The 27,583-nt window shown below is 36.3% G+C and overlaps 1 protein-coding gene, 1 long non-coding RNA gene and 1 pseudogene across 2 annotated transcripts; 1 reads left to right on the forward strand and 2 right to left on the reverse strand.

Moving 5' to 3' along the window:
• The first annotated feature begins 600 nt into the window (after nt 1-600).
• On the forward strand, nt 601-2,395 carry LOC116000329 (annotated as a pseudogene).
• A 5,808-nt stretch (nt 2,396-8,203) lies between these two features.
• LOC115998825 (putative F-box protein At1g32420) lies at nt 8,204-9,635 on the reverse strand. The gene is made up of 2 exons (XM_031238485.1): nt 9,042-9,635; nt 8,204-8,791 (listed from the first exon to the last, which is right to left on the reverse strand). Exons 1-2 carry the CDS (start codon nt 9,633-9,635, stop codon nt 8,204-8,206), a joined length of 1,182 nt encoding a protein of 393 aa, XP_031094345.1.
• An 11,678-nt stretch (nt 9,636-21,313) lies between these two features.
• LOC115998560 lies at nt 21,314-22,424 on the reverse strand. The gene is made up of 2 exons (XR_004093911.1): nt 21,779-22,424; nt 21,314-21,649 (listed from the first exon to the last, which is right to left on the reverse strand). It is a non-coding gene; the product is annotated as an uncharacterized LOC115998560 (long non-coding RNA).
• Nucleotides 22,425-27,583: the final 5,159 nt, after the last annotated feature.

Consider the following 27,583-nt stretch of genomic DNA (forward strand, 5'->3'; position numbering starts at 1 on the left):
TTATTTGATATATACTGTCAAATAATATACCTACAGTACAAAAATAATGTATCTTCAGTATAAAATAATGTACTTTTTATTTTTGGTCCACACTGTGTGGACCATGGTCCATGCAATAATTTGCCGTCACAAGCACATACTCATCATGTCCACCACCCAAACTCTTCCAGCAAAAGATCGACCATTCGATTTTGTTCAATGAGGTTGTATATACCCATCATATCGTCCATAAGGATTTGGTGAAAGAGAAACCATGGAGTTGTAAACCACCCAAACTGCTCGAGCATATAGTATTAATTACTCGGTGGTGGAGTGTAATTGGAACATAAATTATTGTAGGTGTCATTAACGACATGCGCACGAACAGGGAAAGTAGGAGCAGAAGAATCGTTTAGGTGGGACTACTGAATATGAATGACTTTTTTTGTTTTTTGTTTTTTGCAACATGAATATGAATGACTTGAGTAACGGTTTTGCTCTATAGTGAAGAGGTTTTAGCCTATACCCATATTTCCTATGTGGTATCTCTAAGGTTTCTTTGTTTTTCAGAAACAGCCCAAGAAATAGCACTTAGCACACCTTTCTCCCTCTCTCTCTCTCTCTCCTCATGTCATCTTCCTTTTTCTGTTTCCTTAATTTTTTATCCCCACCCACCAGTACCCATCTTTTCTCTGACTTCTCTGATGTCTGCACATACCCCTCACCCCCCACAACCTCAAACCTTTGCTTTGCCATAATTAAACACCCACCCCACCCCCTAACTTTTAAGGTTTAACTTTGAAGTGGGCCTTTTGAGACATACCCATGTTGTCCTTGATGATGCATTACTAGTCTACTCCCACAACTCCACCACTCCATACACAGGGATGCATGTCTGCTACTCTCAAGCAACAACCTGGTTAGTTGATAGATGTTCTTGTTTCTTTCAATTTCAAGATTCTTTTTTTTTTTTCCCTCTTTAATTTGTAGTGTTTCTTGTTTCCTTAGCAATATATGTTTCAAATCTTTATTTCCCATAGGTTTCTTATCTGCAACTAACCTAGTATGTTTGTATGTATGTATTTATGTATGTATGTGCTTTCCCAGGATGTCTGTCTTCCTGTTGGATGTAGAGGGAAAAAAAAATCTTTTGTTTTTTTCCATCCTTTTCTGTTGATCTGGCAAAAGTTATAGATCTTTATTGAATGGAAGTGCCAAGATTCTGTATCTTCTCTGCTGTTTAGCAAATCAAACTTGAATAACACCATCTAACCCTTTAGTTTATCAGTAGAAGTTTATAGAAATGGATAGATAATCTGCTGTTAAAATGAGTTGTTGAGGTCTAATGGCTGCAATTTCATTGATTGGTGTTTCTAGGATAGAAAGCTTTGATTGAATCTGTGTTTTTGTGGTGAATTTAAGCTTTAGAATGGTGCAGTTTCTTGAATAATTGATATCTGCAGTGGGTACTGATAAGGCATGCTTGTTTGTGACTAACTAAATGCAGAAAATTGCAGCAATCTATCTTGTGGTGATCTTTAGTATGATGAAGGGTTCAGATTTTGATCTTGAAGTGGAGGCTTCATCTGAGAATGATTATGATATCATCAGCCAAGTTGGTTCCAACGTATCGATCCAAGAAACCTTAACTGAGGCGTCGAAGAACAGCCTTGCAGATTCGTCGAACATGTCTGGTCTCATGGCACTTCAGTTGAGCTCAGAGCCTGTTTCTCTTGACCTGTCTCTGGGATTTAAGCCTGGCTGCTTTGATGAAATGGCGGGCGGGCAGGGGTCTGCAGCATTCTCGGTTTCCAGCATGAGTGAGAGCAGCAATGAACTGACAACCCAAACCACAGGATCAGCCAATCCAAGTGTGTTCACTTGCAACTTCTGCAAGAGGAAGTTCTATAGCTCCTAGGCGCTTGGAGGCCACCAGAACGCCCACAAGAGGGAGCGAACGCTGGCCAAACGTGCGATGAGAATGGCTATTTTCTCCGAGAAGTATGCCAGCTTTGCATCTCTGCCCTTGCATAGCTACACAGCAGCAGCAGCAGCAGCAGCCAGATCCCTAGAGATCAAAACACATTCTTCACTTCATGGCTTTGCACCAACGATGAGGCCACTCGATTTCAGAACCTACTCAAAGTTCGAGCCCGCTTTGCTTAGCCAGCCAATTTATGTGGAAGATGATGAGCCTAAGATGTTGTGGCCGGGCAGTTTTCGCCCCGAGTCTGCCTCTCAGCCTACCTGTGTTCTAACAGGAACCTCAACTATGAACCATGTAGAAATGGCACAACTTCTGGACACTGACAAGTCTGCACCAGATCTTACACTCAGGCTTTAACCAGTTTCTAACACTAATAGGCCTCTCTGTACAGAGACAACCAAAAAAAAAAAAAAAAAAACCCTCAGCACAGCTGCAAGATAAAGTGTACACTACTACACATTTTCCAGCCAACTCCTGCACAGATGACTGTCTGCAGTTTCCTGCTCTTAGGAGCCAGTATCTTGTCTTTTGATACTTTCTGCTTTCCCCAACATGTTTTTAGTTAACAGGTTGATGTATTGGAATCTTAGTTCATTGTTGGCTTTTGACCAAAAAAAAAAAAAAAACATGCTTTCTTTGTGAATTTGTTCTTGTTTTCTTAACCATCCCTTGAGCTTTCTTATGTTCTTGTTTCAAACTTGTGTTTTGAACTTGAGACCTTACTTGAGCCTAGTCAGCCACTATTCTACTTTTTGGATGACGAGGAAAACTTGCAAGCACTACTTGAGGGTGTGCACAGTGAGCCTAGCTGGCAAAGGACCACAATGAAGTAAACCAGCTTAAGTCACCCATTGTTGACTAGTTCAAATTAAGAAGACCAATAGACTGCTCTTGTAACCTTGTAGTTACTAAGCTAACAACATAACCATCTTGATTGGCTTATCCCGACCAAGTTCTACTTGTTACAAGGACTCATTGTACTTATATATGTTCTTATAGAGAACATTATATTGTTCTTCCAAAACATGTGTTGATTCACCTACATAAACTTCAGAGGACAATATATAAACATCCCAATTATGTATTCATTAAATGATGCAGCAATAGAATGCTCGTTCTTGTCCTTGCTTACAATCTACTCCAGGAACTAATCGAGCTTTCCGTACAGATAATAGAATGTTAGTTCTTTCCCTTGCCCACAATCTACCAGACATGAACCAACTGATATGCCCGTGCAGGCAATAGAATACTAGTTCTCACTATGGTGCAGATGAGTACTGGACTAAGATTTCGAACAGCAACAGCAAGCTTAGGAAGGAGACAAACAAGATAGTGATGATGACAACAGGACAGATTTGGACAGAGAGAGTATGGTTGCAAATGTTGTCACTGCTTTTGGGATCATGGGACACAAGTTGCCTGTACGTGGCTGGCTGTCTTCATCATCAACTCTCACTGGGCACTACCACAAACTTGGCATGGCTGCAATTAGCCAAACACAAATCCATTCCCTCATCCATTTGCCTAACTTTTTTTTTTTTTTTTTGGAATTGTGAATTGAAGTTTGAGAGACAAATATGCTGCCTGAGATGAACTGCAGCCACCCTCTGATGTAGAAAGCAAGAAGCTTTCACATGCAGGGCATTGAATTGCAAGTCTGTAACAGCATGCTCCTTGGCTTAGCTTGCTCTAGAGTTTCAGTGAGGGAGTAAATCACAAATGTGTAATTGGCCGTTAGTAAACAAACTTGTCCACAAATCTCTCATCCCAAGTCCCAAGGGCTGTCACCATGCATCCCAGACCAACAGGATTATTTATATTTGTGGTTTTTTTTTTTTTTTTTTAATTTTTTTTTTTAAATTTTAAATTGTTGTTTAATTTAATTTAGTTTAAATAATATTCATTCCATTCCCATACCTAATTCCAACACCTCATTTTTGTGTAATTAATACATTTGACCATGGTGGTGTAAATATTATTTACACTATAATTACTATTTACACCACTGATAAAGATATTAAAATTTATAACATTTTTCAAATTTCAAAGTTATTTGCCAATCGTTATACCGTGGACTCTGGTCCGAAACGACGCCGTATTGTTATGGATGACTGGACGGACGCCATTCCGTCCAACCAATCCAGCTACAGTTTTTTTTAATTAAAATATAACTGTAATTTAAACAACAACAAAAATAGTGACGAAGAAGCAAAAAAAAAAAACACGCACACACACACACACAAGTTCATCAGATCACAAAAACACACACGACAAAAGGTGAATATTTAAACAACATTGTGAAATTTGAAAAACATAGAACATAAGAGATAATACTTTGGCTTATATTCTGTGTATTCTAACATTCGAATGCACAAATACATCAAAACCCGCGTTACTAACATGAATACACAAAACGATTGTCTAGAATACACAGAATGTCTACATAGAATACACAGAATATTGACACAAAATACACATAACTCATCCTCATAACATTTGAATGCACAAACACATCAAAACATCTGTTACTAGCATAATACACAAAATGTCTTCATAGAATACACATGATGTCTTCATATAATACATAGACACTACAAGAATGTTAACACTTAGCGACGTTTTTTAAACGTCGATAAAAATAAAAATACGTTGCCAAATGTCTTTACTGACGAAATAAAAACGTCACCCGGACCGTCGAGTTAGCGGCGTATGGAAAAGTATTATTGACGAAGTTAATTTTTCGTCACAAAATATTACGATTACTGACGTTTTTGCATGGTCTTGATAATGTCATGGAATACATACTTTTTGAAACGAAATATTAACAAAAACGTCAGTAATAGTTTGTGATGAAGTAAAATATTTCGTCAGCAAATGTGTCTTTACTGACGTTTTTCATACAATTATGCTTGTCATGAATAAATTTAATTGGTGACGAAAAATGAAATGCGTCAATAAAATAACATTTGACGATTGTGTACTTTATTATGTCATTAAAAAAAATAATTGATGACAAAATAATAATTATTGACGTTTTTTTTTTCATATTTGTTGTCATCGCAAAATTTTATATTTGGAGATATTTGCAATTTTTTTTTAAATAATTGATAATATTTACATATATACTTGTATATAAAAAGATTTACACAATAGTTTCATGTAATTGAAAATAAAATATTTTAGCATCAATTAAATGTTCAAAATAGAAGATTATTTTTCATAGTATAATATTGAATTACAAGGATGTAAGGTGATACAAATGATTCTTAAATAAGGTCAGACTAGACACGAGAATATATACAATTCTATGCACATAAATGGATAATAATTCTCATGTTCACCAAAGCTATTGATGTCGGCGCTTTGGAAGTCCTTTGTCTTGGGAAGAAGATCTGATTTGATAAGTGCATCTAGATATGCAATAATTCCATGCCATTAAAAAACATACGGAGTAAATATTTTTCAAGCATGAGTAATAAATTATTCAAAACTATATATTCAACTAAATTAGATAGTTAATTTACATCACTTTTATACTTTGTTGTGATTATATTTAAGTTCTAACATAACTTGCTTATAGCATGTAATCCAATTCCATTCCAGCAGTATACTCCCCAAAACCAAAATTTATATAACAAAGAAATGAAAAATAAAATTCTAAACTTTGGTTATACCTTCAAATGTTGGTATGCCCCTCGAGATCATTAACTAAGTTGTCAAAACTTGGTGAATACCTATGAAGGCCTCTACAACGACTACAAGGCCAAATCTAAGCTAATTCATGGCAAAATCTCCGCATTTAGAAGTATCCAACTTTTGAGGAATGTCTGCAAGGGATGAGACAATTTTATTTCTCTTTGAAAAGTTTTCTATATTCCTTTATTATGAACACTTGAAGGGTTTTCAAAAAAAAAAATGAACACTTGAAGAATACAAAAAGATTTTTAACTACTTCAATTCCTTGACATATAATAGATAAAAATAAAAACAAAAATTCGCTTTGCAAAATGTTATATGATCCTGTTAGAACAAAACATATCTTAGGATAACAAAGGGAAAATAAGTATTCTCACTATGGCAAACATCATTAAAAAAAATCAAAGTTTCATATGTTAAACATTACCTCCACAAGCAAGTCCTAACAAAATGTCCAAAGAGAATCTAAAGCTAGATAGTATGTTAAACTCATAAATTGAAGTTCTATAAAGACAAATAAAACTTGCTAAATAAGTCTATTAAAGGCTTTAATTTTCCCATGTAGGAATGAATCTGGGCGGCTATTTGGAAGTTAAAAATCCCCTGCAAGTTCAAGACATTCCTTTGAACCATGTGCCATGAGAAAGTGATGGGGAATGCGTAAAGAAAACGAAGAGGGTTTACTATGGATGCAAATTGCCCAAGTTGTGGTAATCAGGAAGAAACGACAACCCATATTGATAGGTTACTTGGAAGATTTTATGACATTCATAGGGTGAATGGAAACAAACACAGTTTTCAGATAGGGACTATCATGGTTAATGTAACAATCGGGTAGAAAACTCATTTCAAAACCTAGTCACTACAGCTTATCTATCAAGCCCACCCTTCAGCTATCCTCACTATCTCTGAAGAGAAATCAGCACAATATATCACTTTGAACTTGACAAAAGCTAACCTTTAGGAAAAGAGAAGACAATGGTTTCTTGTAATTATTTCAAGATGGGAAAATCAAGTTGAGTTATATGGTGGGAAAAAAAAAACACGCGCACACACACACACAAGTTCATCAGATCACAAAAACACACACGACAAAAGGTAAATATTTAAACAACATTGTGAAATTTGAAAAACATAGAACATAAGAGATAATACTTTGGCTTATATTATGTGTATCCTAACATTCGAATGCACAAACACATCAAAACCCGCGTTACTAACATGAATACACAAAACGATTGTCTAGAATATACAGAATGTCTACATAGAATACACAAAATATTGACACAAAATACACATAACTCATTCTCATAACATTTAAATGCACAAACACATCAAAACCTCTATTACTAACATGAATACAAATAATGTCTTCATAGAATACACATGATGTCTTCATATAATACATAGAATATTGACACAAAATCACAGAACTCATCCTTCTAACATCTGAATGCACAAACACATCACAACTTGTGTTACTAACATGAATACACAGAACGGTTGTCTAGAATACACATAATGTCTTCATAGAATACATAAAATATTGGCACAAAATACACATAACTCATCATCCTAACATTCGAATCATCAAGTTGTTTCAAAAACATTCCTATAACTATTCTCAGATAATTCAATCAACGAATATAACATACGAATTAATTTATTTGCATTAACACGGACTAAAACCACTAATATGAATAACGCAATTTTTTTTTTTTCCATTTAGAAGTTAACGGCCGAAATAGGAAACATTATTTTCAAAAAAACAAATCGTTAATTAAAATGATCAAAACGAAGTCGTTTTGATACTGGGTGCACAATGCATTATGCATCATGGTCTACGATATAATTATAAATTGACCCAAGGAGATACATATATCACACATCTAAATACAGCAATGTGGCCCAAACCTGCCCGGCCCAACTTAACCAAACCCAATACCCAGCCCATATAAAAAGGCCTTTTACTCCGGGATAAAAATGGCCGACTTGGTAACCTTAGCAAGAGACTGAGAGAAAACAGATAGGAGATACATAAAGATTTATTTATGGCGTCATAGTTCTGATTTTTTGTTTCCTGGTATGTCTTCGTCTTCTTTTTACTCTTGTTTTAATTTTTTTTTTGAGTGCTACTGACTCTGTTACAATGTAGTATCTGTTTAAAGCTACCTTCTCAACCTACTGAAGCACAAAGAGTCAACAGTTACATTCACTGAGGCTCGAACCCACTCCTATCATCCATGTGGGAGTGTAAACCGTGACACGGGAACTCTTGTTTTATTAATATATTCGCATGCATTCGAAATAATAATTCAAATAATTTGTGAATCCTATTTTGTGCAAAAAGAAAAAGAAAAAGTGCATTGCATTCGTAAACATAAAATTACATATTTAAATAAGCAAATTCAGTATTCAATTATAAACAACTCCAATTGCATTGATACACTTTAAAATAAACTATCCCAATCACAAAACAAAACAAAACTAGTATATATTACATCATGAAAACATGCATACTAACTAACTAACTAGCTGCTATCATATCCGATCCAAAGGGACAATATTTTCTACAAAATTGTAGAAAATAGGATCTATGTATGGCTCCATCGTGATCGCAGTAGTGGTTATACGTTCCAACGTCTTCAAATCATAATAGAAAAAGTAAGAAGGGGGGATAGAAAGGGTGGTGGGCGTATTCTTACAGTAAAGTATGAGCTTGTGATTGCCTGTGACGCCCATTGTTTCCACGTAATAAACATCTGGTAATGTTAATCTCTTCTCAACCCAATTATTAATGTTATTATGGTCGTGATCGTCTTCCAAAATCCAAATTCGGAGTTGGGTGACGGGCTCATAGATTCCGACGACAACACCTACTTTCCCTCCCAAGTCGACTATGTCCGTTTTATAGGAAATGCCCTCTATGCTTTGTGGAATAGCGACTTGTCGGAATTTCTCCTCCTTCAAATCGAAGAATACTATAACCCTCTTCGTTAGGTTTCTGAAATAGATTCTGCCATTAATGGAAGCCATGCCTGCGTGTCCGTATCCTTGAAAAATGAAGCCTTCTTCTCCTCGAAGCTTCCCTAACCCTAAATCATCTTCTACACCTGGGTTTCCTTGTACCTGTAGATAGTAAGTGAATGCTTTATTATGGGGAAAGAAGAGAGCTTAAATAGCTCTGATCAAATGCATCACTCACATTGGGTGGTGCATTTTCTAACAGGTGTATAATGGTGCGACCACCCTAACCATATAATTATGACTATATATATATATATATATATATATATGACTAATTCTAACAAAGCTAACCTAAAAATTAAGACAGATCGACAAAGTTGTCTAACCACACAAATAAACTAATATACATTACCTGCCTCCAGGTTTGGTTAATTCCCAAGGTGAGGACCTCGCAAGCCCCTAGCAAATTGTGTAGAAGTTTGTACTTGTTAGAGATTTGATCAAACCCTAGATAGAATCTGCTGGTGCCGTAGAGATTGACATGGGGATACTTAGTTTTAAAAGCCTTCAAGCTTGGCGGCTCTGGGAGGGGTTTCTTCTCGATGGTGGTAAGATTGAGCACCCAAATACAATGCTGGCTTTGATTGGAGAATTCGACTAAACACACGCAAACAAGGCCGTTGACAACGTTGGAGCAAGGTTGAAAATATTGGCCAAAAGTATGCGACGGAAGTTGAGAGCTTAAAGAAAGATCGTCGTTGGTGGCTGGGTAAATTGTGCGTATTGGATGGGCCCAGTAGTGCAAGACGGTGGCGAACAGAAGGTGCGAGGCGTCTTCGGAGCGATGAGTTCGAGCGTGATTGAAGTGGGACTCTGCGAAGGAAGAGTCGCGGATTATGTTAAGCCAATATTTGGAAACGCACTTGGATTTCATTAGTGTTTTTGCTGGGAGTCTTTTCAGAATTTCCAGGAGCATATCGGCAGGCAAATTTGATATTGAAACCATCCCTCCGTCCATGGCGACGTACGGCGGCGGCAGGAAGTATATATATATATATATATATTTATACTTCAATTCAATTCGTAAGCTGCTAATCGGCACAACTAACACTACTTGCCTGGCCTGGCCTTATATAGATTATGGCACTCCTATTATTAATCTATACAGGAAATATAATTTTGTCTTTTTTTTTTTTTTGGAACTGCGGGCTTTCCTATTATTAATTAGGAAATATATATATATAAGTTATTAAAAAGGCTTTAAAGTAACGCTTGCTTTGTGCGCAAGAATATAATGTCGCCAAGCTAGCTTGCTTTGTGCGCAAGAATGCCAGCCAGCAGACAATACCACCGCATCCAGGTAGCCCTCCTCCCATTATCTATATTTGAACTAACTTCCCTATATCTTACTTTAACCCAATCTTTCTTTCAGAGGTTTGAGACATTCTTGTTGGAAAACCATTCAAAGAAGGCTTACTTTTTCTCCTATTTTTGTGGATCTGTCTAAATTATTCTCTACCTTGTCCTCTAAGAGACGTGGCTCCATCTTGATCCAATCTTCCTAATAATATTGCGTTGAGTGTGTGGTTTGCATGAGGAAGGCTGTTGAAGCTTTATACTATAAATACTTCATTCCATATTGAGATGGAACACACTGAATACACAACAAAATACAAACAGCTCCTTTCGATCTTCCTTCTTCTTCTTTCCTCATAGTTTTCCAGTCTGAGCACATAACAAACCTGTGTTGCCTGTCGAGAGCGTGCCGGTCCGTCATCGGAAATATTATGCTTTTAAGGTAGTGTTTCTAACGCGGCACAGGATCTTTTCTCTTCACCATTTCGAATTCTTCTTCGATTACTTGCAACATGGCATCTACACCCTCCAGTATGGAATACATTATTGAAGCAGCTCCAAGGAAGAAGCTAAGGCAGCAGCAGCTTCTGCTTGAAGTTCTTTGAGGGTGAATCTATGAAGTTTAGATCAAGTTCTTTAGTTAGGCAATCTAATTAGACATGTCTGGTTTCCACTCTGATCACTTGTTGCAAATGCATTCAGATTTCAGGCCTTCTCTTTTTCCATTTGTGTCAAAAAGATGCATGGACTCTCTTGCAATCTCAGTTTTATCACAGCATCCGGCCTCCTATAATTTAGTTGTGCCTGTGTGCTTCATATATATCTAGTTTTCGACATTGGCCATCGACGTCTCTATATCATTAATTATTTAGTGGCTCTTTCATTACACATGGTGATGTGATTTTTTTTTCTTGCTTTATTTTTTTGATAATTCTCAGCCAGTAACACTTGAGAACTTGGTGGAACACTAGTACAAAACTGTAAAGTATGCACTTTTGTTCATATTCAGTCCCCCCAACACCTCCACCCCCCTCGGGGCACAAAACACTCTTCTGTCTTGAATTCCCTTCATATTTTTTAGAAGAGTGTGGCTTGTTACAATGCAGGTTGAAACAATTATATTGATGATTATGATGAATATTGTAATTATGTTGCTGGGCTTGTTGGATTAGGCTTGTCAAAACTTTTTCATGCCTCTGGGACAGAGGATTTAGCTTTAGATTTTCTCTCGAATTATGCGGCTACAGGTCAGCAAATCTTATGCGTCCACTTCCTTGTGCTCTTTTATGTGTGAAGCTTTACATTTTATGCTTTATGAAATTAAAAGGTGATAATTTCTTACTCCTGAAATACTTTGCATGCTTTATTTCTTCCTTGAGCACCTTCCATTTTGCATTGCATATGTTGGCATACTCAGTAAAGAGTATCATAATGTGACTGATAGCAATAGTGCTATACTCTAGGGTGAGGAGGTTTGAGGAAGGAAGCCTAAATAAATAAATAAAAAACAATATGTTTAAAAAACTAAATATAGTTGTTTATGGATGCAGGAAATACTATACCAGTTTAGTTGGATTGGGATATGTGAGTTGGAGTATTTTCAGATTTGATAATCTGTATGGACTTAGTTATTTTCAATGAATGGCGGTAGGTATCATCCTGACAAAAATATAGTTGTTTATGGATGGGAAATACTATACCAATGTAGCATTGTAGCTAGTTAATCATCAATTGTGATAATATTATTATTGCCCTTTCTACAAACAACAGTCAAATTGTGATTCTGACATATGCAATGTTTTGGGATTATAATTATATTTTCTTTTCTTTTAGAACTCAAATATATAAACTGTATTTGTTTCGAGCCTGTTGCAGAAGCAATAGGAGCAGCTTATGTTCTAGAACTAAAGAGTTCAATCTAGCAAATAGTGGCATATTATTAAAAGAATTAGGAAAAGTATGCAGAGTAAACCATAATCTTCAAATCAATCGGTAATTGTTAGATTGTTAATTTGACTTGTTTATTACATATTCTGTTCTGTTCATTTAATGTAGGGCAGAGGCATTCATGATCCAACTCAAACTCTGGAAGAGCTTTACTCACTATTATTGATAACTGGGCATGTTTTAGCATAATAATTCTTTAAATATTTATTTCTTTGAATTTTTGTATAATTTTTGAATTATTCATTGAGGTTTTTGTGGAGTTTTAGGTGTTAATTTAATGTTTTGGCAGTGCTGAGGTTGCTGGAATGTACAGAATAAAATTAGATTTCTTTTTATATAAAATGACTATCTGCGTCTGCAACTGTTCTGGAACTTCCCAAGTTCCAGACGAAGATCATCATTTTTTATATTAAAAAATACTATCTGATGATCCATTAAAAAAAAATAAAAGAGAGACCAGGCGTCCCGGACGCAGATGGTGGACTATTTGCGTCTGGAGCAACACCGTCCATGGCATATGCGTTTGGATGAATCATTTCAATCATTTGTTTTGCCAACGAGCCACCATCCCAAATTGCATGGACCACTTCAAGAAATATGTGTTTGTTCTATTCCTCTCTACACCTTGAGGACAAGGTGTTTTTTGAAGGGGTGGAGAGTGATACGCAGAAAAGGAAAAGAATAATTGGTGGTGTAATTAGTGGAGATGAATCATATGTAATTAGAGAATAATTGAGTAAATATTAGTATAAGGAAATTATGTATATCATTACCGTGTATATAGTTAGTATAAGTTTAGTAGGTTAATTATTAGGTTGTCATTATCCCTGCAAATTTAGTATTGGCAACGTGACATGGCAAGAGAGAGAAATATTTTTTTTATTTTACTAGTATTTTTGCCCGTGCGATACACGGAATGGATTTGTTATAATATATTAAAAATATTTTAATTAATATAAAATTATTTAAATTAGATCATCAAATATTATATAGTGCAATTGAATATAATTATGTGATTATATAATGTGGATAACAAATTCATTATGTGATTATATTTTATGATGTATACTGAAGTTTGATTGTCTAATATACAACATACAACATAAAGTAAAAATTCAGTATTCTAAAATAAGCCATTTAACTAATATACTTTGAGTATGAGTTTAAATTATAGTATAAGTCTAAACTATAGTATTAATCCAATATTAATAAATAAATAAATAATATAAATTTATATTCTATGAGTAACAAATTCATTTTGTGATTGATTATATTTTGTGGATAGCAAATCCATTATGTGATTAAATTTTGTGATTTATATTGAAGTATGATTGTCTAACATACAACATAAATTCAGTATATATTCCAACAATCTTAAAACCTTATTTCTTATTCTCCTTTTTGACTCTCGGATTTCTGGAAAGATATGAAAAACGTTTTGCCAGTAGCCAACCTTGGGGATGAAAATCATAATGTTGTCGAAAATAAAAGTGGGGGGAACGGCAACAATGTTGCACATTCCCAGGCACCAATGGACGTAGGTTCACAAGGGGGTGTCAGTTCGGAGGGGTATATCCCCACGATGAGGGTACCTACGGTACTAAGTGGTTCGGATGAAAAACCGGACAAATTTACGGGGTCATTCTTTAAGAGATGGCAGCAAAAGATGCTGTTCTATCTCGCTACTCTCGGCTTGTCAAGGTTCTTGAGTTGAAGGAACATGATGTTCAGTCAGTAATGGCAGTTGGGCTTTGGAAGGATTCTGACTTCCTTTGCCGCAACTACATTCTGAATGGGCTGTGTGATTCCCTGTATGATGTTTATCGCAAGATAAGTACAACTAAGGCACTGTGGGAAGCTTTGGACCACAAGTACCGAAGCGAGGATGCCGGGGCGAAGAAATTTGTTGTTGGCAGGTTATTTGATTTCAAAATGGTGGATTCAAAGACTGTGTTGAGTCAAGTTGAAGAGTTGCAATTGCTCTTTGACGAGATTCGTGACGAGGGCATGCCGATTAGTGAAGCCTTCCAAGTGGCGTCCATGATCCACTTGCTGCCTCCGGGATGGAAGGACTTCAAGAACTACATGAAGCACAAGCGAAAGGAAATGAGCCTGGAGGACCTGATTCAACGACTCCGAGTTGAGGAAGGGAACATGACCAGTGATGGAAGAGGACCTCTTGTGGGAGGTGCCAAAGCCAACGTGGTGGAGTACGGGCAAAGCTCCAAGAAGGCCAAGAAGGGCAAGAAAAAGCTGGGTCTGAAAGGTGGCGTTTCCAAGGGCAAGTTCCCAGGGAAGTGCTACAATTGTGGCAAGATGGGCCACAAATCCATGGAGTGCAAGGCTCCAAAGAAAAAGAACAAGGGTTCTGAGGCCAACATGGTTGGTGATATGAGCCAAAAGGTGGCTGAAATTAGCCTCTCGGCTATGGTCACCGAGGTGAACCTGGTGGGTTCCAACCCGCGCGAATGGTTCATTGACACTGGTGCAACTAGGCATCTATGTTGCAACCGGGGTATGTTCAGTACCTTTGAAGCCATTGAGGGTGAAAAGGTCTAGATGGGAAACTCTGCTCAGTCCAATGTTGAGGGCGTGGGCAAGGTGATTCTGAAGATGAATTCTGGGAAGGAACTAACATTGAATAATGTAATGCATGTTCCGGACCTTAGGAAAAATCTTGTCTCTGGCTCGTTGTTGAACAAGCATGGATTCAAGATGGTCTTCGAATCGGACAAAGTAGTTTTGTCAAAGTTAGGGATGTTTGTTGGTAAGGGCTATGTAACTGACGGGCTTTTTAAGCTCAATGTAATGCCGATTATCAATAAAAGCAAAGTTAATTCCGTTTACTTGCTTAAGTCTCCCAATTTGTGGCATGGTAGACTAGGTCATGTTAATTTCAATTCTATGCGTAGATTAATTAGCATGAACCATATCCCTAATTTTCAAGTTAATACAAATAAGTGCGAAATTTGTGTTGAGGCAAAACTAACTAAAACTCCCTTCAAATCGATTGAAAGGGGGACTGAGCCACTAGCATTGGTACATAGCGATTTGTGCGATTTTAGATCAATTCAAACGAGAGGTGGTAATAAATATTTTATCACGTTTATCGATGATTGCACACGATTTTGCTATGTGTATTTGCTAAAGAGCAAAGACGAAGCCAAGGAAATGTTCATTCTTTATAAGGATGAAGTGGAAAACCAACTTAATCGAAAGATTAAAAAGGTTAGAAGCGATAGAGGTGGTGAGTACGAAGTACCTATCGGTGACTTTTGTGCGAGTGTTGGAATAATACACGAGCGTACTGCACCTTATGCACCTCAATCGAATGGTGTTGCCGAACGTAAGAATCGTACATTGAAAGAGATGATGAATGCGATGTTTATAAGTTCGGGCCTACCTCAAAGCATGTGGGGTGAGGCGATTTTGACAAGTAATTACCTTTTGAATAAGGTACCTCACAAGAAGCTCGATAAGACCCCTTATGAGCTGTGGAAAGGTAGGAAACCTTCCTACCAATACCTCAAAGTGTGGGGGTGTCTTGCCAAAGTTTTGGTTCCAACACCAAAGAAAATAAAGATAGGTCCAAAGACGGTGGATTGCATCTTTATTGGGTATGCACACAATAGTAGTGCTTATCGATTCATAGTACACGAGTCCCATAATCCGGACGTACATAAGAACACTATAATTGAATCAAGGAATGCAAGTTTCTTTGAAAATGTATTCCCTTGTAGCTCTAGTGAAAGACCAAGTACGTCACTTCGAGAGGTCGAGAGACCTAGTACGTCACTTCGAGAGGTCGACAGATCAAGTACGTCACTTCGAGAGGTTGACATACCTAGTATGTCACTTCGAGAGATCGACGGACCAGGTGCATCACTTTGAGAGGTGGATGATACTATGGACAATGGTGTCGGGTATTCTAAGGAAGAACCCGAGCTTGAGCCGAGACGTAGTAAACGGGCGAGAGTTGAAAAATCATTTGGTCCCGATTTTCTAACTTACTTGTTAGAGTATGATTCGAATACTCTAACTTGTTTGATAGAAAATGAACCAGATTTTCTCTCTTGTTTGATTGAAAACGAACCTCAGACTTATAAAGAAGCTGTGACTTCTACGGAGGGTCCAATGTGGAAGGAAACGATCAAAAGTGAAGTGGATTCTATCCTACAGAATCACACTTGGGAACTTGTTGATCTTCCTCCAGGTTGTAAACCTTTAGGATCTAAGTGGGTCTTTAAAAGGAAAATGAAACCGGATGGTTCCATCGAGAAGTATAAGGCTCGACTTGTAATCAAGGGTCACAGGTAACGAGAAGGCCTTGATTACTTCGATACGTATTCTCCTGTGACGAGAATAAACTCCATTAGGATGATCCTTGCCATAGCCGCATTGCGGAATTTGGATGTTCATCAAATGGATGTGAAAACAACTTTCTTAAATGGCGAGTTAGATGAGGAAATCTATATGGACCAACCCGAAGGGTTTGTGGTTCCGGGCCAAGAAAAGAAAGTATGTAAATTAGTTAAATCGCTCTATGGTTTGAAACAAGCGCCTAAGCAATGGCACGAGAAGTTTGACCACTCGATGTTAACTAATGGATTTTAAATAAACGAAAGTGACAAATGTATCTACGTTAAGGAAACGGTAGATGGCTATGTCATTCTTTGTTTATATGTGGATGATATACTCATCATTGGTAGTAATGATCGAATGATCAAGTCTACCAAGAACATGTTAAATGCAAGATTTGACATGAAGGATATGGGTTTGGCTGATTTAATCCTCGGGATTAAAATCATTAAAAGACCTGATGGTCTTGTGTTGAGCCAATCTCATTATGTTGATAAAATCCTTGAAAGGTTTAACAAGGATGATAATCAATTGGCTAGAACACCATTTGATACAAATGTTCAACTAACCAAGAACCACGATGAGTGTATTTCTCAAGTAGAGTATGCTCGGGTAATTGGTAGCTTGATGTATCTAATGAGTTGTACAAGGCCGGATATTGCTTCTGCTGTTAGTAAACTTAGTAGGTATACTAGCAATCCCGGTGTGATTCACTGGAAGGCAATAGTAAAAGTCATGAGATACTTAAGGTATACTCGTGATCTCGGACTGCACTATGTGAGATATCCCGCTGTACTCGAAGGGTATAGTGATGCTAGCTGGATATCTGACATAAAGGATTCTAAATCCACGAGTGGTTATGTGTTTACACTAGCCGGTGCAGCCGTTGCATGGAAATCTTCCAAGCAAACAGTAATAGCTAGGTCCACAATGGAATCAGAAATGATTGCTTTGGACAAGTGCTTTGAAGAGGCTGAATGGCTATGCCATTTTTTGGAAGATATTCTTAGTTGGGAAAGACCTGTACCTCCAATTTGTGTGCATTGTGATAGTCAAGCAACAATTGGGAGAGTACGGAGTCAAATTTATAATGGTAAGTCTAGACATATGCGTCGTAGACATAACACCATTAAACAACTCCTCACAACTGGTGTTGTCTCGATTGACTTCGTGAGGTCAATAGGCAATATAGCGGATCTGCTAACCAAAGGGTTAAGCAAAGAAGTTGTCGAGAAGTTGGCACGAGGAATGGGTCTAAAGCCCTTGGACTAAAAATTCCATAGTGGATACCCAACCTAGCTGGCACCTAGGTTCAATGGGACAACTAAATTATGGAATAGCGTGTCACTGTGGGGGTCCCTGGACTCCCCACCACTCCTCGTTAAAACAGTGACTCCCGATCGAGGCTAGCACACTAGTGCTTTAATGATTCGAGTGTATTCGACATATGCTATGTGTGCAATGTCAATTGACATATGTTGAGTTGCGGGAAACTCGAGAAAGAATCACCTATGTGAGAGAGAAGTGAGGGTCGCTTCAAAGGAGAATTGAAGGGGCTTAATTCTTTAGAAACTCTTGCAGAACCAGGAACGGTGTCCCACGACCAAAATTGGCACAGTCATGAGAACAAAACGTGGTTGGAAGGTTCCTGTGTGAGATTTGTCAATGTTTACACAAACGGCAGTCGGTTCAAAGACATCGCGTTCTACCGTACAGCCAGTAGAGTATATAGATCTCACGAGGCAAGGTTCAAATGGTTATACCTACCTTTGCTATGCAGGAATCAACCGTTGAACGCAGTTGTTTCCGATTTCAAAATTCCCTTGAAAATCATTTTCATTCATGTGGGGGATTGTTGGAAAATAGCACTAAAAATGACATTTTAAGTGGCCATTTTGTGGTATAAATATTTGTGGGTCCTGATGAGTATAAATGGGAGTGTAAAAGTGGGTGTAATATCGTTCCGCTGAGGATTGGGGCTATGACACGTAATTGTGTGAATTACTAGGCACTAGAGTATATGAATTAATAGAATCCAAGCAACAAAGACTGAATGATAAAAAAGAAAGCAATTGATTAAGGTGTAAACTGTATGATAAAGGTATGGGCCAGATTAGGGGGACTGTAACCTCGATGTTCTAACAAACTCAGAATTAGGAAAAGAATAATTAACCAAGGGATTTATGGGCAATGCACAAAAGAATTCAACTCAGCTACTTTCGTAATCAATAAACGAATTAGGCTGCAATTGCCCCACTATCGTGATGCATCAATCATAGCCTTAAGCACCTAAGCATTGTAAGCCCCCAAAGTTACCTCTATTTTCATAGTAGGAAAATTAGGTTGAGGTAAGGCTCGAGGTCTCCATCCAACTATCGTTGTAATGAATCCCTCTCCTAGACTAGCAATTAATTGTGGCCACAAATCAATAACTAGTACAAAGAAATCCCCAAATCAACATAAACCCTAGGTAAAGATTCAATCCCTTTATGCAATAATCACAAATTGAACATCAAGATTAACAATGGATCCCTAATCCAAACCCATAAGCGAATTACTCACGCATGGTTAAAGTAAACAAAGTAAAGCAATAATAAATAACCATAACATTGCAAGAAAATAAAAGGGAAGAGAAACTTTACTGATAAAGAACAAATCCAACTTCAAGTCAAGATTCCAAGCTTGAAATTAAATAATCTAATGTATAACTAATCTAAACTATGCTAGGGAAATATAAAGAGAAGGAGAAAAATAAACTAAAACTAACTAGGGTTCAGAACTCTTTAAGGGAACTCTAGAATATATAGGAGATAGATGGGCCTTGGGCTCATGAGGCAACTTCCAATTCTTTTCCAATTCTTATTCTTGTTTCCTATTCTTCCTGGGTAATTTCCTTTTCTTCCAAAACTTGTCCAAAATGTTCCAAAACTCTTCCTTTGTTGCTCCTTGTGAATAATTCAACTCTTGGGATAATATAACACACAAACAATTCTGAATTTCATTAGGATAAAGAAAATAAGCACCAAAACAACTAAAATAAGGGGTGAATTATTGTACAAAATAGTAGATATCAGGTCCACTTCCGAATTTGGGTCGGGTCAAAGTGGATTCGGGTTCTTCGTTCTTAGACGAAGAGATCGATATATTATACGCTCAAAATGGATAATGGGTGAATGAGAAATTGATTCTCAAAGTAGACCCATTTGAGATGGAATTCAAGTGTGTGGAAAAGCTTAAGTAGCTTTGTCCCACATTGGTTTGGAATGAACATTTGCACTACTATATATACAAGGGTCCTTTTATGACTAATTAACTTGTATAGCATAGATGCTCTCTCTCGCGCGCAGGAGGGGGGGGGGGTTGCAAATGAGCTTTCCCACATTGCGGGCTAAGTTATGCCACATTTTCGAACGAGTTTTCCATCTCCGGGCTAAGTTATGCCACATTTTCGAACGAGTTTTCCATCTCAGACCACATGAGATCGAACTGATCTCTCGTTCGAGACATCAAATGAGCTGACCTCGAGAGGTAGTTCGATGTCTCGCGGATAGAGTCGACCTCTCGCGTGCCGAGACATCAAATGAGCTGACCTCGAGAGGTAGTTCGATGTCTCGCGGATAGAGTCGACCTCTCGCGTGCGAGTACGATGTCTCGCAGCATGCGCTGCTTGATGTCTCGAACTGGCGCTGCTGATGTCTCGAAGGTACGCAGAAGCACGCCCGATGTCTCGTACACTGGGCGATGTCTCGTACCACGACTCCAATGACCTCTCGAGAGCGACGTTCCACCTACTGTGTCTGTTCATAAATGACTCTTGGTATTACGGAATTAATATGATTAATTCCAATCATTATTTTTCAGAGTTATTTATGTTATAATGGATTAATTAGTGGATATAAATATTTCGCTAGTGGAAGGAGGTTAACATGGGAAGTTAAATGCCAGATTTAATGCTATGATCCCATCCTTCACTATATATTTGTTGTGAGTAGCAGGTTTGAAAAACACTATATATTTGTTGTGAGCAGTAGGTTTGAAAAACACACAAAACACAAGCATTACACACGGCATATACACTGTTTTCTCCTCAAAACCCTGCTCACATTTCCTTCAAGCCATCTGCGTTCATCCCACGTTTTAGTTCGCCGGGCTCCAAGTTTGTGTGCTCAAACGCAGGTGTCGTAGTACGTTTTATCCTGGGAAACCTAGGCCGCAACGTTCTAGCACCCCGAGAAGCGGCAAATAAGGTTTTAAGGAAAGTGGCAACGCGACTCGTACTTACCACCACCCAAGTTCGTGCTGTTCAACCCGTCATTTTCCAAGGCCACTCAACCCAGCATGGTACCTTCATCTTCTTGTAATAGCTTAATCCTACGTGGATTATTTTTTCTTCCATTGTAAGAACTTTGCTTTGTTGTTGTTTTCCATTTCCTTGTATTTCCTTGTATTTCCGAGATTGTCAGGAATTATATTCCAACACATTATGCAAAAGATAATAAAGAAAGTTAAGAACAGAGAAATGTTGTGCTTGAGGACCAAGCAAATTACGACCATGGGAGCATATTTTCCAAGTTTTTAGGTCCCACCAAATTGGTATATATATAGCAGGTGTAGTCCACTAATTCAATCATACCACCACTTCTCTAAGAACCAAAGAATACTCTGTCGTTTTCTGACTTTTCATCGAACACTTAAAGACATTTCTTTTGATTATCGGATTTGTGCAGAGCTATGAATCTGCAACAGATTGCCGCTTTGTGTTCTTGTGTGCCCCTTCTGGGATGTGCTCTGAACGCCCTTGTAGGGGTCCTGTGTGATGATCAGATACGCAGTGAAGCTAGCGAGAATGCGGCGGCGCAACAGCACTTCCGGCAACCTCAGCATATCAAAGGAGCTTCCATGGCTAGCTAAGGATCGGAGTTGGAGAACCGTTGCTTTGTAATGAGTTTTGCTAATGTTTGTTTTGTCTTACTATGATATACTTTAGTGTCGACCTTGAATATGAGCAAGTGATGGTCCAAGTTCAAGCTAATTATGTTGAATAATAAAAATAAGTAGATAAATAACATTCTGTATTTCACTACTGTGAATCTACCACACACATATATAAGTTGATCTAACTCATATACAATGCCTCGTGCAAAATTTGAGCACAATGAGGCTATCACCCTTTTCGCCGCCTTTTTCTAGGACACTTAGGTCTAATTCATGTTGAGGATGCTTCTCTATACTACAATTCGAATAGCAGGGCTATTGGTCATCTTGTTTTGGTATTCCTTGGCACATAACTCAAGTAGTTCCAATCAGCATCACACTTGTGCTCATCATTCTTGAATGCAAATAAGGGAAGGCAGGAAACTGAAACAAGCAAGTAAACAGCATTCAAATACACAATCAGATATGATTAAACATCGGATAAAGAAAGAAGGCAATCAAAATTCAAAACAAATTTCTACGAAATCGAATTGAAATAGAAAATATGTATACCAGGCAAGCAGCATTGGCCGAGGCAATTGCGGCCGCATCCAAGGGATTCCGTTTTGGAACCCTCAGGCGCGTCGTCCTGGTAGTTGGAGACGACGGTTGGAACCCTCTTGATAGTCAACATCCTAACCTCCGATCAATATGTATCTAACCTTTGTATTTGTATGTACTATTGTATGAATTTTAAAAAATAAAAAATAAAAAATCAACAAATCCAGGGAACAGAATTAAAAAATTACAGCAAAAACCAGGGGAAAAGAAAGGGAGAGAAGGGAATCGGGACTTCCGCCGGCGAGGAATAGGAGGTCGGAAGGGGAACCCCCTTCGGAGGGCAAGGCGCCCCTGCCGCCGTGAGGGGAAGGGATCTGGTGCTTGTCGCCCTGATTGCGAGAAAAGTGTGTACGGCGGTGATGGATTTCGAAGGCGGGATTGGAAGGCAGGGATCCAAGAAGAGCCGTGATTGAAGATCTCCGAGAATCAAACGCACTACAACAATCCAACCATCAAAACAAAATTGTTTCCTCGCTCGCGTTTCAATGAAGATTTTTACAGGTGCAGATTCCTTGGAAAAAGGGGTCAGCACTCCGATGATTTCTCGCGGTTCGCCGCTTTGCGGAAATGAAACGGAAGAGAAAGCTACTTCGTCGTATTCTTTTTTCTACTTATTCCCTTTTAGTATTTCTTTTTATTTTTTTTATTAAGTCAACAAATTTATAAAATTTATTTTTATGAATTCTTCTTTTCATACCTCCTCCTACTACATCAATCATGTTGTTATGCCATGAACCAGGTTCATACTCATAATTTGTCATCGCGACTATATCCGCAATTTATATCATGGACCAGAGTTCACATAACGTTATAGACCTTGGATCAAAATGATCGCAATTTATATCATGGACCATAGTTCACATAACATTATAGACCTTGGATCAAAATGATAAGTTACATAATTCATACTCGTAAAGTACAGAATTTCATAACACAAGACACGTACACAAAGTTGAATTGTTGCATATACAATATTTTATTAAAATTGAGATTTTCCCTTATTTTTATTAAAATTAAGAAGCATGAATGCACTTATTGTGTTTACATTTCCTGAAAAAAATAAAGTATACTTGCAAATTTCAAAAACTACATATTTTTGAGTGCACATAATATATTAATTAGATACATAATTTATTAACAGAACGCACATAATATATTAATTGCAGGTATATAATACGTTAATTGTAATAGATACATAATATATTAACTACATTTACATAATATGTTAATTGTAATGGATAAATAATTTATTAACTAAAATAAATATATTAACTACGAATATATAATTTGAATATATTTTGGATCATAATTTACAATACAAAGTGTACCTGGTCCATGACATAACATAAGAGTTTTGACCTAACCCAAAAACTTTTGGGCCATGATTACCGACGAGCCCAATATACGTCAAGTGAAGCCCAACGTTGTTTCATAAAAAATCATGGATAACTAACATTTTTCATGATGGCCAGGAACCAATCGTTATATCCTCCACCACGGTGCACATAGCAATGTGCACCACGTACGTAAAACGACGTCGTTTCGGTGTTAGTAGACGCGGACGTGAATGACTCAGAGAATTCATTATCTATAATACACATAATCATTATCTATAACACAGAACGTTTGCCTAGAATACACAGAATGTTTGCCCAGAATACACAGAATATTGACACAAAATACACAGATGTTAGTGGACGCGAATGACTCCAGGGAATTCATTATCTATAATACACATAATCATTATATAGAATACACAGAACGTTTGCTTAGAATACACAGAATGTTTGCCCATAATACACAGAATATTGTCGCAAAATACACAGAACTCATCCTCCTAACATTCGAATGCACAAACACATCACAACTTGTGTTAATAACATGAATACACATAATATTTACACAAAATACACAGAACTCATCCTCCTAAACATTCGAATGCACAAACACATCACAACATGTGTTACTAACATGAAATCACAACATGTGTTACTAACATGAATACACATAACGGTTGCCTATAATACACAGAACGGTTGCCTAGAATACACAGAATGATTGCCTGGAATACACAGAATATTAACATAAATACAAAGACGGTCGAAACGGGAAACGTGATTTCCAAAAAAAATGGACTATTAGTTTAAAATGCTCAAAACGACGTCGTTTATGTACGTGGTGCACAGTATAATTTGCCGCCAGGAACTGCTTCTATGAACTATTAAAATGAAGCTGAATAACATCTCAAATGAAATTGTGACTGAATTAAAATGATGCTTTAATTGTGCTATAATGAAACTATAGTGTATATAAAATGAAATTCAATAATAAGTATCACATATTGAGTGTATATTGTCAAATGAAACTGTAATTAAATTAAAATGACACTTTAATTGTACTGTAATGAAATTACATTGTGTATATTGTATAAAATGAAATTCAATAACAAGTCTCACATATTTAATATATATTGTCAAATGAAACTGTAATTAAATTAAAATGATACTTTAATTGTGTTGTAATGAAACTATTGTATATATATAAAATAAAACTAAATACATTTTAAAAACAAAATTAGTTAGCTGGAACGAGCGCCTTTTATTTTCATTAAAAGAAACAACGCCTTTTTAGACACTACTAGTCCATAGTAAAATTTTCCAAGGCGCGTTGAAGGTTTGCCTAAAATAGTAGAATGATAGCAAGACAAATGCCAAATGTAAACTAGCTACTCCGTATTATGGTACCCAAACTCAAGAATCCATGGAATCAAGTCCTTATTATTAGGACTCTAATTTAGTAGTTATTGTATATTATGTCGAAGTCTCATGTAATTTCAAGAGAAATTACATTTTTTGTCATTAATTTATAGGGTAATTATAGAATTTGTTATTGAGTATTAGTCATGTTTCTCTTTCATACATAAGTTATTATTGGCGTTGCACTTTTCGTCCTTTCGTGCTCACTTTTCGTATCTGAGTTATACTAAAATTGTAAATTTTCTCCCTAATGCTTTATTAATAGAAGGACGAAAAATGCAACATCAATAATAGCTTAGGGACGAAAAGTGAGTATGACCAACACTTATGGACGAATTCAACAATTACCCTATAACTTAGAGACGAAAAATGTAATTTTTCCTAATTTTAATGTAAAATTATAGTACGAACAGAAACTGTACTACCATATTTTACAATATTACGTTACAGGGAAGTATATGTATTATATTATTACCATTTGTAAATTGTAATTTTAATCTAGAATTGTAATAGGAATAGGAAAGTATGAAAGAATATATCGTATTATGAATTGCATTATCATATTTTAATGTACAATTGTAGTGCGAATAAGATTGTATTACCATATTTTACAATATTACTCAAATCTTAATAGTATAGGAGTGTTTTATTAATAGTATAGATTACGCAAACCTTAATAGTATAAGAGTGTTTTGGAGAGGAAGTTAAAATGAAAGATTTTGTTTTTATTTTTAGTGTACAATTCTATTACGATTAGTAATTTTAATCTAGAATTGTATTATAAATAGGAAAGTAGGAAAGAATATATTGTATTAGAAATTGTATTACCATATTTTAATGTACAATAGTAGTACAGATAGGATTTATATTACCATATTTTTTACAATATTACGCAAACCTGAGTAGTATAGTAGTGTTTTGACGGATATTAAAATGGATGATTTTGTTTTTATTAATAGTATAGATTTTTAGAAGTTAATGAGTTAAAATTGGGAATGAATTGAATTGAAGTACCAAACAACCTGATAATGTATTACGGAGTATTAATTTTTGGAGAAGTTGATGTGTTAGAAATTTAAAAGTTGAAAAAATCCTACATAAAAAGGCTTCTCTTTATTAAATAAGCGCTATCAAATCTTACAAGATCATTTTTTATATTTTTTTTCTCCCAACTAGGAATCTTTTGGTAAGATTTGATATTACTTATTTAAAGAGAAGTCTTTTCACTCTTTTGTGAAATTAAAGAATTTTCAATTGCCAAGCACCTTGTGCTCAAATGGCATGTAGTGGCCTCCCTCAAATGAAAGGTCATGAGTTCGAGCCTCAGTGGAGGAGATATCGAATTTGACTCTTTGTGCTTCAATAGGTTGGGAAAAGTATGGATGAACAGATACTACAATACAATAGAGTCAGTTGTATTAAAAAAAAAAAAGAATTTTCAACTTTGAACTTCTAACACGACAAATTCTCCAAACATTAATTATGTAGTATTGGTTGATTGTCATTATCATCAAATCATTAACTAAATTGATGAAAGAAATTCTATCATACAATATTTAAGGCTAAAAAATTTATATTGAATATATAAATAATTAGGACATCTTCAAAGAAAGGAGACTAGGGAGAGAAAGAGAAGAGAAAGGGATCGATGGAGGGGATGAAAGAAGCTTTCTTCAGAAGAGAAAATTCTCTCCGAAATTGGTTATGCAATTATGTATTACCTTAATTGTCTTATATGAAAACAATGAAACTTGTGTTGCACAAATGAGAAATTAGTACATTAAAGAATATTTGACAAAATATAGAGTGTCAAGATTTTACCATGTTAGAAATATATGCCATTAGATTTTGATGAATCAAAGTGTATTTAGGATGAAAAATTAAATCCTTTATTTCTTTGTAATTCAGTCCCGTATTTTTTTTGCTCATTTGGTTAATAATCAAGAAGCCAAAAATAAATTTGAAGATGGATATATGATGAGCAAATACCTTGAAAATTAAAGTACGAAAAAGGAAATGAAAATTACGTACAAGTAAGAAACAATTGAGGTTGCAAGCAGATCAAATTGAAATAAGCAACTAAGGTTCACCGACATTTAATTTGAGGAGTAGCTAAGGTGTAGCAGTCGAGATTTAAAGGTAAGGTGTAGCAATTGAGGATTAAATTCAAGAAGTAGCCGAGGTTTAAGAAGCAACTATATAAGGTTGAATCTAATATTTTAATTGAAGAAGCTGTTATTGTAACAGAGTCAATAGTACTTAAAAAATAAAAATTGAAGAAGCTGCTATATCACATACATTCTACTTATATTCTTAGGTTATATGATATTTCTAAAAATGTAATGTTTTTTTTTTTCAAAACATTATATGGACTAAACACGTAAATAACGAAGGGAATGGTGTGATCTTTAATAATGTATCCTAAATGTCAAATCCATACTAAGAATCTAGGGGTGTATTCAATTATGACTTTTATAGACTTTTAAAGACTTTTATTAGCCAAGCACTTTGTGCTCAAATGACATGTAGTGACTCTCCTCTATGGGAGGTCATTAGATTGAGCCACAACCCTAAACTTTTCAAGATTCTCTACAAACTTTTTTCCTATATCTAAACTACACAAACTTTTCATCAATTTTACGGTACGTTTCAAACTTTGCTACGAAAAATTATTATTTGTTGATGTTGACAACAATTTTTTTTTTGCTGCGAACAACAACAAGAAATTCTTGTTTTTGATCACAACAAAAAAATTGATTCGAACAACAGCAGCTTACGACTGTTCGCAGCACACCTAACCCAAATCGAACCGGGTTAGGGAGTATTGGTTTGGGTTGGGTTATTTTGGATAGTGGAAATTACGTTTTTGCCCATTGTATTAAGCCAAATCAGTGGGATTAAGAGAATCCGACGACATTTAGCTGGAAATTTCATCGGAGTGTTCAAAATTGATACAAATTGAAAAGTCATGGTATGCAATTAACACTTTTGAAAGTCGTGG

This window comes from Ipomoea triloba, chromosome 12 (genome assembly GCF_003576645.1).
Source record: "Ipomoea triloba cultivar NCNSP0323 chromosome 12, ASM357664v1".
Lineage (NCBI taxonomy): Eukaryota > Viridiplantae > Streptophyta > Magnoliopsida > Solanales > Convolvulaceae > Ipomoea > Ipomoea triloba.

Bases quoted from the DNA above. Each gene is read 5' to 3' on its own strand.
- LOC115998825 (XM_031238485.1), bottom strand. From the start codon at position 9,635: ATGGTTTCAATATCAAATTTGCCTGCCGATATGCTCCTGGAAATTCTG. The intron at 8,792-9,041 runs GTAATGTATATT...TACTATCTACAG, and splicing joins TTAACCAAACCTGGAGGCAG to GTACAAGGAAACCCAGGTGT.